The sequence below is a fragment of the Mobula birostris genome, chromosome 12, assembly GCF_030028105.1.
Source record: "Mobula birostris isolate sMobBir1 chromosome 12, sMobBir1.hap1, whole genome shotgun sequence".
Taxonomy (NCBI): domain Eukaryota; kingdom Metazoa; phylum Chordata; class Chondrichthyes; order Myliobatiformes; family Myliobatidae; genus Mobula; species Mobula birostris.
Genome location: NC_092381.1, coordinates 68,054,493 through 68,072,169, shown reverse-complemented (window position 1 = coordinate 68,072,169; position 17,677 = coordinate 68,054,493). Strand labels below are relative to the sequence as shown.

Sequence of the window (17,677 nt, the reverse complement as noted above, 5' to 3'; positions counted from 1 at the left end):
ACTGTTATTACAAGCATATTGAAATAACAGAGTTGGGAAGTCCTAATACAATTGTGCAAGCCACTACTGAGGCCTCATGAAGAGTACTGTGTACTCCTTTTGTAAGTAATTGAAGGATGGATATTACTGGTCCTGAAAAGATTTACTTGGACGGTCTTGGGTACTGAAGGATTGCCTTATGAACAAAGTCTGAACAGAGGTGAATGAGAGGTGACATATGATTCCCATCTGATGAGATAAATGCTAGGAAGATGTTTTCCCCATGAGGTGGTTTTGGACCAGAACGCATAACCTCAATAAAATGTGACCATTCAGGTGTGCAACAAGGAAGAAATTCAGTTCTCAAGAGGTTATGAGCATATGGAGTTGTTGGCATTCAAGTAGGTATATGTCCCATATTAAAATGCACTACAATATTACAAGACAAAGTATTGTTTTGCGTCAAATGTATTCTGGTACCATTTAACAGTTTTATGCTAATAAAAGATTTAATTGTAGTAGCATGTTATAGCCAATAAATATTTAGATATTTTGAGCAAACCTTGTGAGACCAACCACCACCCTCCTGAGATTTCCACACCACTGTCGCCAACCTCTCCTTTTAAGATGCACTATGCAATGTGACTCAGTGCCACATGAAATATGGTGCTGATCTGAGTGCATTAAATAGGTTTGCAGTTATCACACTAGGATGAGGACAGAAATGTTTTTTGCACAGGCTGATATATTCTTCTGCACCAGATTCCCCGAATGATGCAAATTAATTAAATTGTTGGGACTGTTTGAATATAAGATCTTATAAATAATTCACTGATATACTCTAAGTGATGGTGAGATAACTGGTTTAGCTTCAAAATAAGTATCCCCATTTTGGATAAGCTGTAATCTGATTCAGGAATGTGTAATATAATGCAATGTTCTAGACCAATAATAAAGGTCAGCTGCTTAGCCCTTTTTGCCAAGTGTGATGTTGTGATTATATGTATAATAATATTGTATTAGCTCCATTTCAGGAATATTCCATTTACAAATACTTGTGGTTGTATTCTGGAACATTATGTTATTATTATGAATAATTGTGAGTTTAAAATTTCACTCATTACCTCCAATTTGGATGAGGTACTTAATACTTATAAACAAAGTGCAAACATAACCTCATGGTGAGATTTTTAGGAGCATTCATTTCAATGTTGAAGCAATTGTGGTGATCATGCAAAACTAGCTGGACCTGAAGGAGATGAGAACCAGCTTTTTTGCCGCGAGGATCTCACTTTGGCTCATGGTTGGTGTTCTTGTTTTAATTTGCCTTTGCCAACTTCAAGAGTATGTTACCAAGATACCACCAGCACATTACCTGTCCCACCAGGACTATTGACCATTGCCACACACTCATTAAAGATACCTGCTGATCCATTCCCCCGTACGTAATTTTTGCAAGTCAATCAGCCAGGCTGTGCTCCTTCTCCCTGTAAACAGAAACTGAGGCAAGTGGATTCAATGCAGAAGGTGTACTGTGCTGGTCTGAAGAGGTAGCTTCTATGTGACTGTAGTGGCGCTGTAGACTGGTCCATTTTCAAAAAGACTCAGCAGCCAATCTCAATAAGTGTGTCAGCTGTTATGTTTTGTACACCAAAACATTAAAAACTAATTTCAATAAAAAGACATAGTCTAACTTTGTTTACTTTAAGTGAGGTGCACACATATCACATGGTTGTGTCATAATGAATGTATTTCACTTATTTTTAGATGTAACTTATAATGAATTATTTAACCAAACAATGCTTAATAAACAACACATTTACAAGTATTACTGAAATATTAAATTCACAACACTCCTTCCTGCTTAGCTATGAACTCCACCTCAATATAGAAAACATCTCAACTATACACACAGTATACAATATAATACAACTACTGTACTGAAATCCACGGCACAGCAGATTTTAAACTGCCCCATTCAGGCCTAAAGATTTAATTGCTGTGGAGGATTTTTCACTCTTGTGGGATAACGTCTCTCCTAACAAGGGAGGTCACCCTGCTTGGTAGGTGAGACTTGAGGCTATGAAAGCAGTCTCGGGGTCTGGAGCCTCCTCCGTGGTGGTTTTGGGAGTTGACTCTGAGACTGCAGGAAGTGGTTCTGACAGCCCTGAACACCTTTCTTTTTCTCCTAGTTTGTGCATCTTGATCTTGGGAAGGTTCATTAGTTCACTGGAGTACTATCTTATTAAACCTCCTATTGATTCCTTTATGATCTGATCTCTCCTCTTGGTTTCCACAACATCATCCCCTGTTTTCATATCTCCATTGACCCCTTTCTTTTTGGCTTTCCATGCATCCAGCTGGGCTTTGGTCCTTTGCATCAACTTTTACAAGCAGCTTTTTGTCTCCCACCTGAAGTTCATGCAATAAACAGAATGTATACAGAGTAGATTCTGGTTCTTTATACTTAAAAAAAAGCCAAATGCTTGCAACTTTCCTAAAGCTCATTGATTTCTCTTCCAACTTAAAACCAAGCCTCATTTCACAAGTAACTGCCTGATTAACAAATCTGAAGCTTTCTCAGATACGTTGCCTACAAAAATTGTGGTAGTCAGACCACTGCTTTTGTCACTTTCATCTTCCTTTAAATAACATGTTCCTTCCTTGGCCCAACCAGATGCAAAGAGGTTGGCACCAACAAATGATTACCCTCTTGGGCAATGGTTCATGGTGTACAGCATGGAGACAGTTGTGGCATCATCCAGTACCCTGCTTAATTTTCTTCCAGTTGGCCTTATTGCCAGCGATGTAATATGCAATTAGTGGATGAATCTCTAATCATGTTGTGGTAGTCTCAGCCAGTCACAGCCCTGCAATGCTGACTGTCCTGTTTTTACCACATACAAGCCCAATGTGGTTTGTTGGTTGCTGTATTACACAGTTACGGATGTCATTCCTACAGGAGTTGTATTTTCTCCAGTGTAAATTCTTAGTTAGATACAGTATCAGCAGGCTGCAGTTTAGTATCTTTGAAATGCCAATGGAATTAATTTTGTGGAATAACTGAAACAGCCGTACCAGAGTCCAATTCTATTCTGATTAATTTGCAGTTCACTTCTGGTGTAAGCCATATTGCTTGTCTATTATTAACTTTCACACTGTAAATCTCATGGCTACACAGTCCCATGTCCCTCTCATCATTATCAGATTTTTCATCAACAGCATGCAGATTAGTGCTCTTTTTTGAAATTGCAACTTAAAAAAATACTTTTTCCTTATATAGTCCATTTATTTTTGTCTGCCTGACATGCTCTTTGTATATGTCCTACTACTTTTTGAATTTTCTGCAAGTTTTGCCTTTTAATCTGAATTAATCTGGTGTGTGTTGTCATCTGCCACAACAGTAAAACAATTTGTTCAGCCAGGCCAGTTTCCTGTTTAGATGTTGCAATTTTGTTCGTGCTCACTTTCATTCCTGACTGCAAAACAATTGCATGTCTGTCTGTAGTTTCCATTGATAGTTATTTCAACTGCTTTTTTAACTCTAAATTGTGCTATAGTTAGGAGAATGTTTTCTTGTAAGATTCCACAAACTATGTGATCTCTTGGTGCACCATTAAGTCCATCATTGAACTGACAATACTCAGGCAATCTAGTCAATTCAGGCATGTATGTTGGAGTGGACCCCCCTCCTTTTGATTCGACTTATGAAATCTTAAGTGTTCTGCAATCAACAATGCCTTTGGATTTAAATGTTCCTGCATTACCTTCAAGATATCATTTCAGCTGGTTTCACTTGAACAGTTAAATTTTGAAGTAAACTGTATGCCTTTAATTCCAATGCACTCAGTAAAATTTGCATTTGTTTCTCATCGGTGATTTGAAATGCTTCAAAATACTGCTCAATTTGCTCAGTATACAAAATGTTGTGGAATTAAATGTGTCAATCTTTTCAATAAAGCCAGCCTTTTCTGCTCTTTTATTTATTTATGATTATTATCACCCAGTGCTCACCGTTAATGAACCTGTGAATTCTTCCATTTTCTTCCGTTCCTTAACTCAACTGTCTCTGCATGTACTGCACTGTTTTTCTTTTACTGCACTTTTAAAAAAAACACACTCAAATGTTTTGCTGTGCTTCACCTTGGGTTCATTTTAAAAACTACATCGTCGCCACTGTTATGTTTTATAACTCCAAAACTCTGAACTAATTAAAAGAAAGACGGGGACCAGGGATGCAAGTCAAACTTCGTGTGTTTTTATTTTAAACAAGGTGCATATATCACATGGTAGTGTCATGACGTATGCAGTTCACTTAGTTTTACAGATAGCACGTAATGAATTAGTTGAACAAAGAATGCTTAACAACATATTTACCAGATTACTCAAATATTATTGAAATATTAAATACACTACATCATCAGCAAATGTGAAGAGGACTGTGTACCAAAGAGATCAATCCAGATTCCAGATTACCAGATACCATGGATCAACCAAGAGATCCAATCCTTACTGCAGTCCATGTCTGCAACATTCATATTCAGTGACATTGACCTATGTAAAACTATCGAGAATGCCAAGAGACAATGTTAGTCCAAAATAGAGTTCAGACCAGCTATCAGTTGTGGTGGGGCTTACATCTTACAATGAGCTACTAAATGAAGTCCTGGAGAGTGAACTATGGATAGAATCTGACCCATACCTTGTCCTTTAGATCCCGCACAGATCAGTTTGTGGAGGCATTTGCAGACATTTTAAACCTATTCCTACTTCAGTCTGAGGTTCCCACCTTTAAGAAGACAACTATCATATTGGTGTCAAAGAAAAATAAGGTAACATGTTTTGAAGACTGCAGTCCAGTAGCTCTTCCATCTGCTATCATAAAGTGCTTTGCAAGACTAGTCATGGTACACATCAACTCCAACCTCCCAGGCAGTCTCAAACTACTGCTGAATTAGGTCTATGGTCAACAGCATCTGTCTGGGTTTACACTCATCTCTGGAGCATCTGGATAATAAAGATATCCAAGTCGACTATTACTTATCGATTGCAGCTCTGCCCTTAATGCTATAGAAGTGATAGGATGCTACAGCACAGAAGCATACATTTTGGCCCATTTACTGTATGCTGAATTCCAAGTAAACTCGTCTCCAAACTCCTAGACCCGGGACTCAACACTTCCCTGTGCAACTGGATACCCGACTTCCTGACCAACAGACCGATATCAGTAAGGATAGGCAGTAACACTTCCCACCACAATTATACTCGGACCGGTGCCCCTGGGGGATGTGTCCTCAGCCCCCTACTCTGCCCCCTATACACTCACCACAGTATGGCCAGGTTCTGCTGCAGCTCCATCTGCAGGATTGCAGATGACACTACTGTAGTTGGATGAAACTCAGTACAGGGAGGAGAAAGAGAGCCCAGTGGCATGGTGTCGCAACAATAGCCTTTCCTTCAATAGCAGTTTAAAAAAAAACAAGAGCTGGTCATTGATTCAGTAAGTGAGATGAAGCACATGCCCCTGTTTGATTGATGGTTCCAATGTAGAAACCTTAGCTCGTCCTGGTCCAACCACGTAGATGCTGTGGCCAAGAAAGTTCTCCAGTGCCTGTACTTCAGAAGGCTAGGGAAATTCAACATGTCCCCATGGACCCTTAGCAATCTTTATCAATGTAGTACAGAAAGCATCCTGTCTGGATGCTTCATGGCTTGGTATAGCAACTGCACTGCCCCAGACCGTGGGAATCTGCAGAGTTGTGCACTACAGAATCCAGCCCCCCTCCATGGGCTCTGCCTACACTTGCTGCTGTCTTGGAAGAGCAGCCAACATAATCAAAGATCCCTTCCACCCTGGACATTCTTTCCTTTCCACCTTCCATCACAATGAAAATTCAAAAACTTGAAAGTACATGCAACGAGGATGAAGGATAGCTTCCATTCCCATTATTGTAAGAATTTTGAATGGATCTTTTATACAGCATCATGCACTCTTGACCTCACAATCTACATGAGCATGGCCTTGCATCTTACTGTCTCTCCGCACAGCACTTTCTATAATTGTAGCATTATATTCTGCATTCTGTTACTGCTTTTACCTTGTCCCTCAAAGCACTGTTGTAATAAATTAATCTGTATGAACAGTATGCCAGACAAGTTTTTAACTGTACTTCGGTACATGAGACAATGTGACAACTAATTTACCAATGTTCAATTCTCACTTCAATTGCAAGGTTAGACCATCGTACTGACATTATGAAATGCTTGGTATAATGGCAGGCAAAACAAAGATTTCACTGTACTTTGGTACAGATGAAAATAATAAACTAATTATTAATTATTTTTTAATGTCTGATAGGATAGTGGCATGCTCAGATGTACTATCTACTTGAGATTCAATTAAAGGTGCATTTGTTTGTCTTGTAGGTCTGTTTTACAATTGCAGGTCACTGCTGGATTTGAAAAACATCAAGTAACTGATGTAACTAGATAGTAACTGAGCTGGACTTGCTGCAAATTATTTTCCTGATGTTGCCTAGACATTTTGCATACAGTTGTGCCAAGATGGTGCGTGATCTAACCAATACAGCGATTGAATATTTTGGACATTTTTATTGGGATTGCAAGATCCTGTTAGACATTGGTAATGTAGACTACTGCAAGTCTGTTCATTGGCGAGACCAAGTGGGGGAGCTGCATTGCCTTAGTTGTGGCGAAGACTGGGCCTTGGCCATGGAGTCGCTTTGGACAAAGCAACCTGTTGCAGCTGCCCAGGGGGGAGAGCAGGATCTTCTGCTGGGTGCACTGGAATTGTGCTGAGTTGGGAACTGGCCTCTCTTGCCAGTGCTGCCCTCTGGTGTTTGCTCAGTGCTGTCCTCCAGTGTTTGCATAGTGGAAGAACAGGATGGACCAGGACAATCTGCAGTCATGCCACTCAGGGACTTGGGCTATATTATTATTTTTTCTTTGTGACTGTATGTTTTCCTGAAATTTGCTGTGTGCTGGTGGTGATGTGTTTTGCACTTGGCCCCAGAGGAATGCAGTTTCACTTGGCTATATTCATGTATGGTTGAATGACGATTGAATTTGAACTTGCACTTAAGATCACATTCAATAGACACATATCACATTTCAAAGTTGGTCCTTGACTTCCTGACCAACAGATCGCAATTAGAAAGGATAGGCAGCAACACACCTGCCACGATTATCCTCAACACTGGTGCCTCCTCAAAAATGAGGCTGCGTTTTCAGACCCTTACTTTGTTCCATATACACTGACGATTATGTGACCCCATTCTGCTCTAAATCTTGTTTAAGATGGCATTGCTGAGGGCAAGCGACCACTTACTGGTGGTTTCCAAGACAAGGAATACAACTGAATACTTCATTAATAACACTGTAAAAAAATTATGGTAAACGATCATCGCAAACAATGAAGAGGCGAGCGAAGGCTGAGTCGGGGGTCAAAGCGTGCAGGTGCGAGGCAAAGTCGGAGTAAGGTTGAGGTATGTTCGAAATGAAGTTGGGGTGAACAATGCAGAGAAAAGTCAGAGTGAAGGATTAGCAGATTCGGGGCCCATCTACCTAAACTGAGAGTGAAGTTTAATCGATCTAAGTGCCGGGCCGATTTGGAAAGGTCAGGTACGGGCCGAAACGTGGTGGCAGGGTCCAGGCCCAGTGCCTGTCAATGCGAAAGGGCCTGTGTCTTAGAGCGAGAAACGACCCGATGTTTGGCTGATTTAAATGCTGGGCCAGGTGGATTGAAAAGGCAGGGTGTCAGGACCAAAGACGAGGGTCGGGCCAGTTCTGCTCGTTGCTCTGCGACGCTTTCTCTGCTATGTACTGAACTGAGGCCGAAAGCTCTGGGCCTGCTCCAGGTCTCGTGTCTGAGGACTCACTTTGCTTACCCTTATTGTTTGCACAATTTGTTTTTTTTCTCTCTCTGCACGTTGGGTGCTTGTCAGTCTTCCTTTTTTTTAATGGGTTCTTTTGGATTTCTTGTTTTGTGGCTGCCTGTAAGACAACGAAACTCAAGAATGTATGTTGTATACGTACTTTGATAATAAGTATACTTTGAACTTTGAACTCCATCTACACTGATACTGCTGGTTTCAAATAATGAGGTGGAATGAAGGATGGAGATAGAGAGCCTAGTGGCATGGTGTCATGACAACAACCTTTTCCTCAATGTCAGTAAAACAAAAAACCTGTTCAATTTACTTCAGGAAGCAGGGCAGAGCACTTGTCCCCATATACAGCAGTGGTGTTGCCTCTCTTTTGCTTTCTCATCCTCCTCTCTTGTCCTCTCTCTGCTCTGGTGTCCTTTGTGCCCACTCTCTGCATTTATGTTATAGATTTTATCTCCAATATTCTTGATTTATCTCTTTTCATCACTTTGCCCATATTCTGCTCCATGCTTGCATCTTGGAGTTTCTTCCCTCTCTCCTCTGCTCTATGACTTTCTTGTGCTATCACATGATCTCCTTCCCTTCCATGCTCTGCAGATGCCAGACTACATTCTCTCCCATGCTCCCAGCTTTATCTCCTGATCCTGGCTGTATGCCTAGCTCCATTCCTAGCCATGAAACGGCCAAATACCAGCATTCAGTGTAGATAGGCGCTACCATTGGCTGTGACCTTGCAAGGATTGTAGAGAATTGAGGCAATGGTAGTATTGTTAGAGATTCTGGCTTTTGGGTAAGATGTTAAACCAGTGAGATGTAAGCATAGCACGATGTTGTAGAGAGAAGGATGCTTTTGATCAGTAATTCTCTCTCACTCATTACATCATCAAAAATTAATAGTGTGCCTGTTGATTCATTTGCTGTGACCTTGCTTTTTAAAATATGGCCACTGTATCTGGTTACATAAAATTGATTTGTGCAGGATCTTGAAGTATTTTGTGATGGTTAGGCATTAAATAAGTGTATGTTCATTTTTAAAAGAATATGAAAAATTCAGAATTGGTAGTAGTAATAGTTGCTGAATACTTATAATGACTAAGGAAGATATTTTTTAAGGTGGATTGCTTCAGAATCACATTTTGCACCCAGAATTAAGTCAGCACATTTTGAATTTTGTGATTCAATGCAAGTCTATGACTTTCGAACCATAAATCCGGCACTTTAAGATGAAACATGTGTGCTGAGCTTCACTGCCAGTGAGTCAACAGGTCATGTGGCCTGTTACTTGTTCTTGTCCGCACTTTACTCAAAACTGAAAATTATGGCCTATTTGAATGTCTTATAAGGTTAGTTAAGGCAATTTTCTGGGGACCATGGGCATTTCATTGACATATTTGATGAATGATTTCACAGTTTCAGCAATTGTGGCAATTCATCACTCTGAGCACTTCGTTATAAATTCTCTTTTGACTACTGCAAGACTGAATGAACAGAAATTTATCAGCAAACTAGGAATGGACAAATTTAAGAGAATAATCAAAAACCAGCCAATAATCATAAGATAAGAAATTTTTGGTTTAATTGCATTATTTTAATAATCTGTACATGCCTCATCGTTACTTCCTTGGAAGGAAAATGTGTCATCCAAATTGCTTGAAATAAAATATACATAAAATCAATGTAAATGATGGGTCCATTGAAGCCTATTTCCCAAAATCTGGTAAACTTGCATTTAAAGGAAGCTGTATTTTTTGCTGTGAAAATGCCCTGATATAGTTGAAAATAGAAATATTGCTAAATCATCCTCTTCCTTTACTGTTACCTGTTTCATTGATTGCTAATTCTGCTGACTAGCACTACTGCAGAGCTCTATCAGATCCATTGGTGGTGGCATTGCAAATGGTCTCAGCCCTAAACGTTGACTATCAATTTCTTTCCAGAGATGCTGCCTAACCTACTGAGTTCCTTCAGCATTTTATGTGTGTTACTCAAGATTTTCACCATCTGCATAATCTGTTATGTCCCTGCTACTTGTAATGCTTAGCAAATGTAATCTTGTAGCAGTTGAATTCTAGCAGGAGTGGGCCATTCATTCCCTCAGGCTCATTACTGAAGACATTAGTAGCAGAATAGTTGGGGTACAAAGATGATAAAGCAGAAAGTGCTGTTAATTTTCAGCAGGTGAAGAAGCTACATCTGTGGGAAAAGTGAGGACCCTTTGTCAGAGTTGGTTCATTCTTTGTGAATGGAGAGCTTAAAATTCAGAATTAGATAGGTTTGAGTGAGAGGAGAGAATGGAAAAGTCAAAATAGTTAATGTCATGCTGGCAGTTAGATCTTGAATAGGTAAATGGGCAGAGTGTGTACATTTATGGAAAATGATTGAAAGAGTCCACAGATGGGTTGAAAGATCCTGGCTGAAACAAATGGATGTATAGGTGGCATAAGAAGCATTTATTGTTTTGGGCTCTAAATTGGTTGAGATATACATTTGGCGGGGGGGGGCAAAGCTGAGGTTCTGCTGAGACCGATCATTCAGGATCAGAGAGCAGAAGATCAAAAGAGAAGGTGTAAACACGTAAAATGCATTGGGTATGTGACTGGTAGTGAGGAGGGGACGTGATGGAGGGTGAATTGTGAGAAAGTAACAGAAGATATTGGTGTGTATGATCTTTGATGTCCGATTGAAGGGAGTAGAATCTTCTATTGCAGCACCGAATGCAGCAAAAAAAAAGTTTGTGGACCACAACAACTTTGAGACAGAGTAAGTCAGCATTGTTGCAGAGAGAGGTCAAGAGTATTGATGAGCTGATACATAGCGTTGAGTGTGAATCTGAGGTTGTGAAAAGCACAGTGTGTCGATACCTTGGATAGCATCCATCCAGACCTTACCCTTGATCTTGGGAGAGTCTGAATGGTGAAGGCCATCATTACAGTTGGAATCCACTTGGAACAAGTTACAGATGGCGGTTTTTGCTGAGGAAAGTGATATATCTGCGGAAGCAGGTTTTGATCAATACTATATCAATGATAAAGATGAATAAGGAAAGAGAGACAGAAACCTTATCAGAGAGCAGAGAAGGACTCCTTCGGGTTAGGCATTCCTGTAAGAGAAGGCACAGTGGATTCAACAGATAAAAATATTTTTTAAAAACTGTAGATGCTAAATTCTAAAATAAAAAATAAATGCTGGAAATACTCAGCAGGTCAGGCTATATCTGTGAGGAGAGAAACTGCTAATGTTTTAGGTCAAAGACCTTCTTCAGAACAGGGAAGGAGTCAAAGTAGGATTGTAAAGCTGCAGGGACCAACGGATAGGGGAATATCTGTGAGAGCACATTTGAATGATCACATGGATAGGCTATAACACAAGATTAGAATCATACAGCACAGAAACATTACATACTTCTGAACAGGGATGTCCAGGGAGGGTAGCACCTTTGCTGAAGGGGCATATTGTGTCCATTCCAGGGCAGCTCAGTCACCTTTGGTCTCCACTGGACACTCAACTCTCACCTGTGGCTCCAAGTAGCTGTACACCCCGGTACACCCCTTCGATAGGTAAGGGTAGCTGGTGGGCCTTGTACCCCAATGAGATAGGGACATACCTGTGCTAGCTCTGGCAGACTGGGCGGACGAGATGTACAGGTGAGATCCAATGGGCAGGAAGGTGGTATGTAGTGCCCCATGGAGAGCGAAGGGCATGGCGAGGCACAGAAGACGTCATGGTCATCCACTACAACCAAGGAAAACCCCAGTCTGTGATGATTGTTTGTACCATTGGACCTGGTCTTCTGAATTTGAGAGAGTGGAACTTCCCCAGTGCAATGGCTTTTCCACTGTAAAAACCCTCCTGCACGGGTTTCCTATCATTGTCAGACGTGACAGACAACTACCATCTACTCCAACAAATAATCTGCTGGAAAATCTGAGTCAAGCAACATCTATGGGAGGAAAGGATCTGTTGGTATTTTGGGTTAAAGCCCTGCAAGGTGGGGAGATGCACCAGTAAGCACACTACGAAAAGTGGAGCAGTGTCACATTTTGCTAATTGGATGGAAGCGAAGTGGCCCTAACTTCTGGTTGAGGCCAGTGAGTGTACATAATGAATGCTCTCTCACCATCCAGTGATCAGAGTTGCTCCTACTATTTTTAAATGAGCTCCTGCATAAGATTGAAAATAAGTTTGTAAAACAGTTAATCTGAAATTTAGAGAGAAACTAATTTTTGCCATTGCTCCTACATTCAGAGATCATCAGATGCCACAGTGTCCATCATTATTCTCATTGTTCAATCCTGTTCTCACCCCTAGAGTATATAAGATGTGAATAAAGAAACATAAGTATTTATTTCTTCAAAGCCTGTTCCCATCACTCACTAAATCCCTCATTATAGCAGCCAGTTGTATCCACAACTATTTTGTATGGTGCAGGATTACAGAATTACTGAGTTTCTACCACCTTCAGTTGAGTAAAGTCCTGCTAAATAGCTCAATTACTGAGTTAGCAGCTGGTGACCCTATGTGCTTCATTGTAAATGTTACAAAAGTCCCATCAGACATTGTGTAATTGTTTGTGTGGCTGGGTGTCATTTGCAGTATGATTTTCTCACTTTGCCTGAAGTAAATCAACTCTTGACACCTGGTGAAGTGGGAATAAAGTAGCAGATGATGATGATGGAATGGCCATTTACATCAATTTAAGTTGCCCTGGCTCACTTGAGTAAATTAAATTAATAGTCCCACTGGATAATGCATGTTTTTGTAAGAAAGGGAGCCTTGCACTTCGATGCGGGTTCTGGTTACTGCTGCGTTTACTAGCGCAGTTAGCTCTGCTTAATTATTGAGAGAGAGGATGTTGAAAGATCTGTGAGCAATTCCTAGAGAAAGGAAAACAAAATCAAATGAAATCAAGTTCACGTTTAATTATCATCAACTATATATGAATACAGCTGAACGAAACAATGTTCCTCTGAGGCCAGGTACAAAACATACACAGCACATTCAAAATAGCAACCACTCACTCAATATTGAAAAAAAAACACATATACAGCCCAAGTCTTTGAGCAACATGTCCCACAAATTGCTGGTGTAGTTCTCGGCAGTATGCAAACATACGCATGCAATCCAACCTGTCATTTCACCAATCGAACACCGATGCGAAAGGCCAGTTCCCAAGCGAACACAGATGCCAAGCTACAACACCTATGGCATCTCCTCTCCTGGTCTGTAACAGCAGGCAAGCCCGTGGCTTGAAGTCTAGTCCTCACTATGAGTGAGACCATGCAGCTCCCTTGCCATCTGTCACACCACTAAACAAGGGAGACCATGGTATCTTTCATTATCAATGTCCCATGGTCTTGCGATAGCAAGAGAAACGTTCAGGACAATCACCCATGGTTACACTGCATGCCACCTCGTGCACCAACTCTGATGCCTTTAATGCCTTTCCTGTAGCAGTCAGCAACATGGTCTGTACCCAGTCCAACACCTCTGCTAATGAGCAGCTCACTGATGGGGTAGGTCTGCGGTCTCCAACTCCTTGGAGTCCAGCGTTGTCTTGCTATTGTAAAAAAGACATTTAACAAAGGAAAAAACACGTTTGGTTGGCCCTCAAGAGGTTGCTCCGTTTTACCGCAAGTATGGGGCTTGATGTTTCTGAGATGCTGAAGTACTGTAATATTTGTTGAGTTATTTAAGAATCAAAGTAAATGTGATGTTTTGGAGTTGAAGAAGATTCTATGATGATGGTCAACTGTGGCAGTGACATGGGTTATTGATGTTGATTTTCAATTCATTGAGCAGTTATTAATACTTGTGTAATATCTGCATTGAGTTGAAATGTCTCTCAGCGACGATTAATGGGATCTTCAAAGTGCTCAGCTAGATCTGGCACACAGCCTGTTTTAAATCATCCTTATGGGAGGAAACTGCTTTTTAAACGTTGACCAGATTGAGGTGTGTTCATAGATTTTAGCAGGTATAGGGTGGGCTGGTGTTGGAGGTCTTTGTCAAACTCTCTTTGAAATTTAGAAACAAATTATTCTGATTAGTGCAGAAGGTGATATTCCATGGATCAGGATCAGGTGAGGCATCAGGTGCCTTTTGCTGTTGACCAAGTTGGTGTAAGTGGAGTTGGGGGGGAAGCAGGCAGTTGTTATGCAACAGGCAGATTGAAGTCACGTCTCTGGATTCCACTGTTTGGGGAAGCTGACTCCATGACAAGTTGAAGTGCTGTGTCTGCTGTATGTTCCACTGACCTATTTGTGATCACACCTCAGTTTGGTTGGATGGAGTTTGTTAATAGGATGGGCTCCAGTGGTATCTGCCAGCATGGTTAACATAGCAATTCAGGGAAAAGTCAGCCTAGTATCTGAAAGAATAGGGATAATTTTAAGAGGCAGAATTGCTTCCACATGATGTTTTGTGTTGGATTGAACAAAGGTAAGATTTTATGATTTAATGAAAATGAGGTCTACCCAATTCTATGCTCTTGCTGACCAAAAGCAGGACTTTGATCAATTGCCCCAAAGAAAGTCTCCGTCAGTCTGAAGTTACTAACATTTCCTGGATTAATTGGAGTAATGAAGGGTCGGTTATCCAAAATTGTTAACTTTAATATTAAATTCCAAAAGTTGTAAAGTTGCTAGGTCAGAAGAAGTGATGTTATTTCTTAAACTTGTGTTGCGATCTGGAAAAGGGGAAAAAATGTGTTGTGTCTCCTGAGTTGCCTTAGGCAGCTATGATGAGAAGAAGGTTTGGAAGAATGAACTAAAATATTGCAGAGGGAGTAGTCCCTTTGATATGCTGAAAGCGGAGGAGACGGTGTATCTGATGACGTTATTATGTTGAATCTCTTGAGCGACTATGAAGAGAAATCCTTGTTCTGAAACACAAGAGATTCTGCAGATACTGGGAATCTTGAGCAACACACACACAAAATGCTGGAGGTACTCAGCAGACCAGGCAGCATCTTTGGAAGGAAAGGAATAGTCAATGTTTCAGAGATCCTTCAGTTGATTGTGACTATTCCTGTCCCTTCATAGATCCTGTTTGATCCACTGAATGCCTCTGGTATTTTGTGTCTGTTGTCCTTGTTGTGGATGGGAGATGCCTGGATATTAAGCCAAAGTGTAGGGAATGTTTGCGAGCTCTGTCAATTCCACTGGGGGGGGGGGGGGGAGAAAAACACCGTGGAAGAAGCAACACCACACAAGAAGCCAATATATTGAATTTGTTACTGTTGTTCCTTCTCCTTAAATCATGCATTCCACTGTCTGTAGGATTTTGTTTACATTTCCTCTTTTTTTGTTGCAGGTTCTAAAATGGGTAAAAGAAGCAGTTCAAGCATCCAAAGTTCACCTGCTATCCACAGACCATGCCATCCAAGCTGTAAACACCTGGCAAATCCCCTTTGATCCCAGTCTGAAACAGGTGACCGTGTCTCTCAGTGGTCCTGCTCCTTTTATTGAGATCAGAGATCCCTCAGGTATGGTTCTTGAGTATTAAAGAGATTATTGAACACAATGAGTGTCTGTGAATAAACTTGGGCAATTATCAGAAGCATTCATTTTGTCAACTTACAATGTAGTGTTATGCCTTTATGAGCATTATTCCTTTTCAAAGAAACATGCCATGGTGAATACACAATGAAGTTTGGTACTGATTTGGCATTTTATTTCTCTTTTTGTTCTTCTGGTTTTTTTTCTTAAAGTGACTGCAATCCACATGGGTGTTTTAAAAGAATAGTTAACTACGCTCTCAAGGGTTGTGCTGTTTCAGGCCAGGATTTGACAGGCAATAACAGGCACTTTCAATATAGTGAACTTTACAGCAACTGATTAAAGATAGCTGGAATGCCATGTTGTGACATATACTGTATTTCAATTTCATGAAAGCAAATCAAAAATTTATTTATTCAACAGCAGTTAATAATTAGGAATGCACAAAGGGATCAGTTTGACAAGCTGCGTGTGTTCATTAGAATTCAGAAGAATGTGGAGTGACCTCACTGAAAACTATCGCATGGTGAAAGACCTCGGTAGAGTGGATGTGGAGAGGATGTTTCCTATGGTGGGGGAGTTTAATAGCAGAGGGGAGAGTCTCAGAATAGAAGGGTGTCCTTTAAGAATGGAGATGAGGAGGAATTTCTTTAGCCAGAGAGCAGTGAATCTGTGGAATTCTCTGACCCAAGCAGTTGTGGAGGCCAAGTCTTCATATATATTTAAGGCAGAGGTTGATAGATTGAATTTTTTGAGATGTAACTAAACACATTGATGAGGGTAGAGCCGTAGATGTAGTGTATATGGATTTCAGCAAGGCATTTGATAAGGTACCCCATGCAAGGCTTATTGAGAAAATAAGGAGGCATGGGATCCAAGGGGACATTGCTTTGTGGATCCAGAACTGGCTTGCCCACAGAAGGCACACAATGGTTGTAGACGGGTCATATTCTGCATGGAGATCAGTGACAGTGGAGTGCCTCAGGGATGTTTTCTGGGACCCTTACTTTTTGTGATTTTTATAAATGACCTGGATGAGGAAGTGGAGGGATGGGTTAGTAAATTTGCTGATGACACAAAAGTTGGAAGTGTTGTGGATAGTGTGGAGGGCTGTCAGAGGTTACAGTGCGATATTGATAGGATGCAGAACTGGGCTGAGAAGTGGCAGATGGAGTTCAATCCAGATAAGTGTGAAGTGGTTCGTTTTGGTAGGTCAAATATGATGGCAGAATATAGTGTTAATGGTAAGACTCTTGGCAGTGTCGAGGATCAGAGGGATCTTGGGGTCCGAGTCCATAGGACACTCAAAGCTGCTACACAGGTTGACTCTGTGGTTAAGAAGGCATATGATGCATTAGCCTTCATCAATCGTGGGATTGAGTTTAAAAGCTGAGAGGTAATGTTGCAGCTATATAGGACCCTGGTCAGACTCCACTTGGAGTACTGTGCTCAGTTCTGGTTGCCTCACTACAGGAAGGATGTGGAAACCATAGAAAGGGTGCAGAGGAGATTTACAAGGATGTTGCCTGGATTGGGGAGTATGCCTTATGAGAATAGGCTGAGTGAACTCGGCCTTTTCTCCTTGGAGAGACGGAGGATGAGAGGTGACCTGATAGAGGTGTACAAGATAATGAGAGGCATTGATTGTGTGGATAGTCAGAGGCTTTTTCCCATGGCTGAAATGGCTAGCACATGAGGGCATAGTTTTAAGGTGCTTGGAAGCAGGAACAGAGGAGATGTCAGGGGTAAGTTTTTTACGCAGAATGGTGAGTGTGTGGAATGGGCTGCCAGCGATGGTGGAGGCAGAAACAATAGGGTCTTTTAAGAGACTCCTGGATGGATACACGGAGCTTAGAAAAATAGAGGGCTATGGGTAATCCTAGGTAGTTCTAAGGTAAGGACAGGTTTGGTACAGCTTTGTGGACCAAAGGGCCTGTATTGTGCTGTAGGTTTTCTATGTTTCTCGATTCTTGATTGGTCAGGGCATGAAGGGTTACAGGGAGAAGGGAGCAGATTAGGCCTGAGAGAAAAATTGGATCAGCCATGATGAAATGGGAGAGCAAACTTGATGGTTGAAATGGCCTAATTCTGCTCCTGTATCTTACGATCCTATGATCTGAATTAATGGGGAAATCAATGGCTAAACTCTCTCAGTAATTTGCTAACCACCTTTTTTGTTGTCCTTTTTAATATGTCATTTAAGAATTTTAATGTGATGTTAGTCTCTTAAGTGGGAAGATTTCTGTGTTAATGATAATCACATTTCTCTTGAATGTGTCATGCAACCGTGTCTTT

General features: G+C 41.0%; 1 protein-coding gene across 2 annotated transcripts in view; it reads left to right on the top strand.

Annotated features, from left to right (window-relative positions):
- The window catches only part of hmcn1 (hemicentin 1), a 514,861-nt gene that overhangs the window by 100,522 nt on the left and 396,662 nt on the right, over positions 1-17,677 (top strand). For both annotated transcript variants that reach the window (XM_072273998.1, XM_072273996.1), the window contains exon 5: positions 15,198-15,369. In XM_072273998.1, coding sequence (XP_072130099.1) covers positions 15,198-15,369 — 172 coding nt within the window. The remainder of the gene's footprint in view (positions 1-15,197; positions 15,370-17,677) is intronic.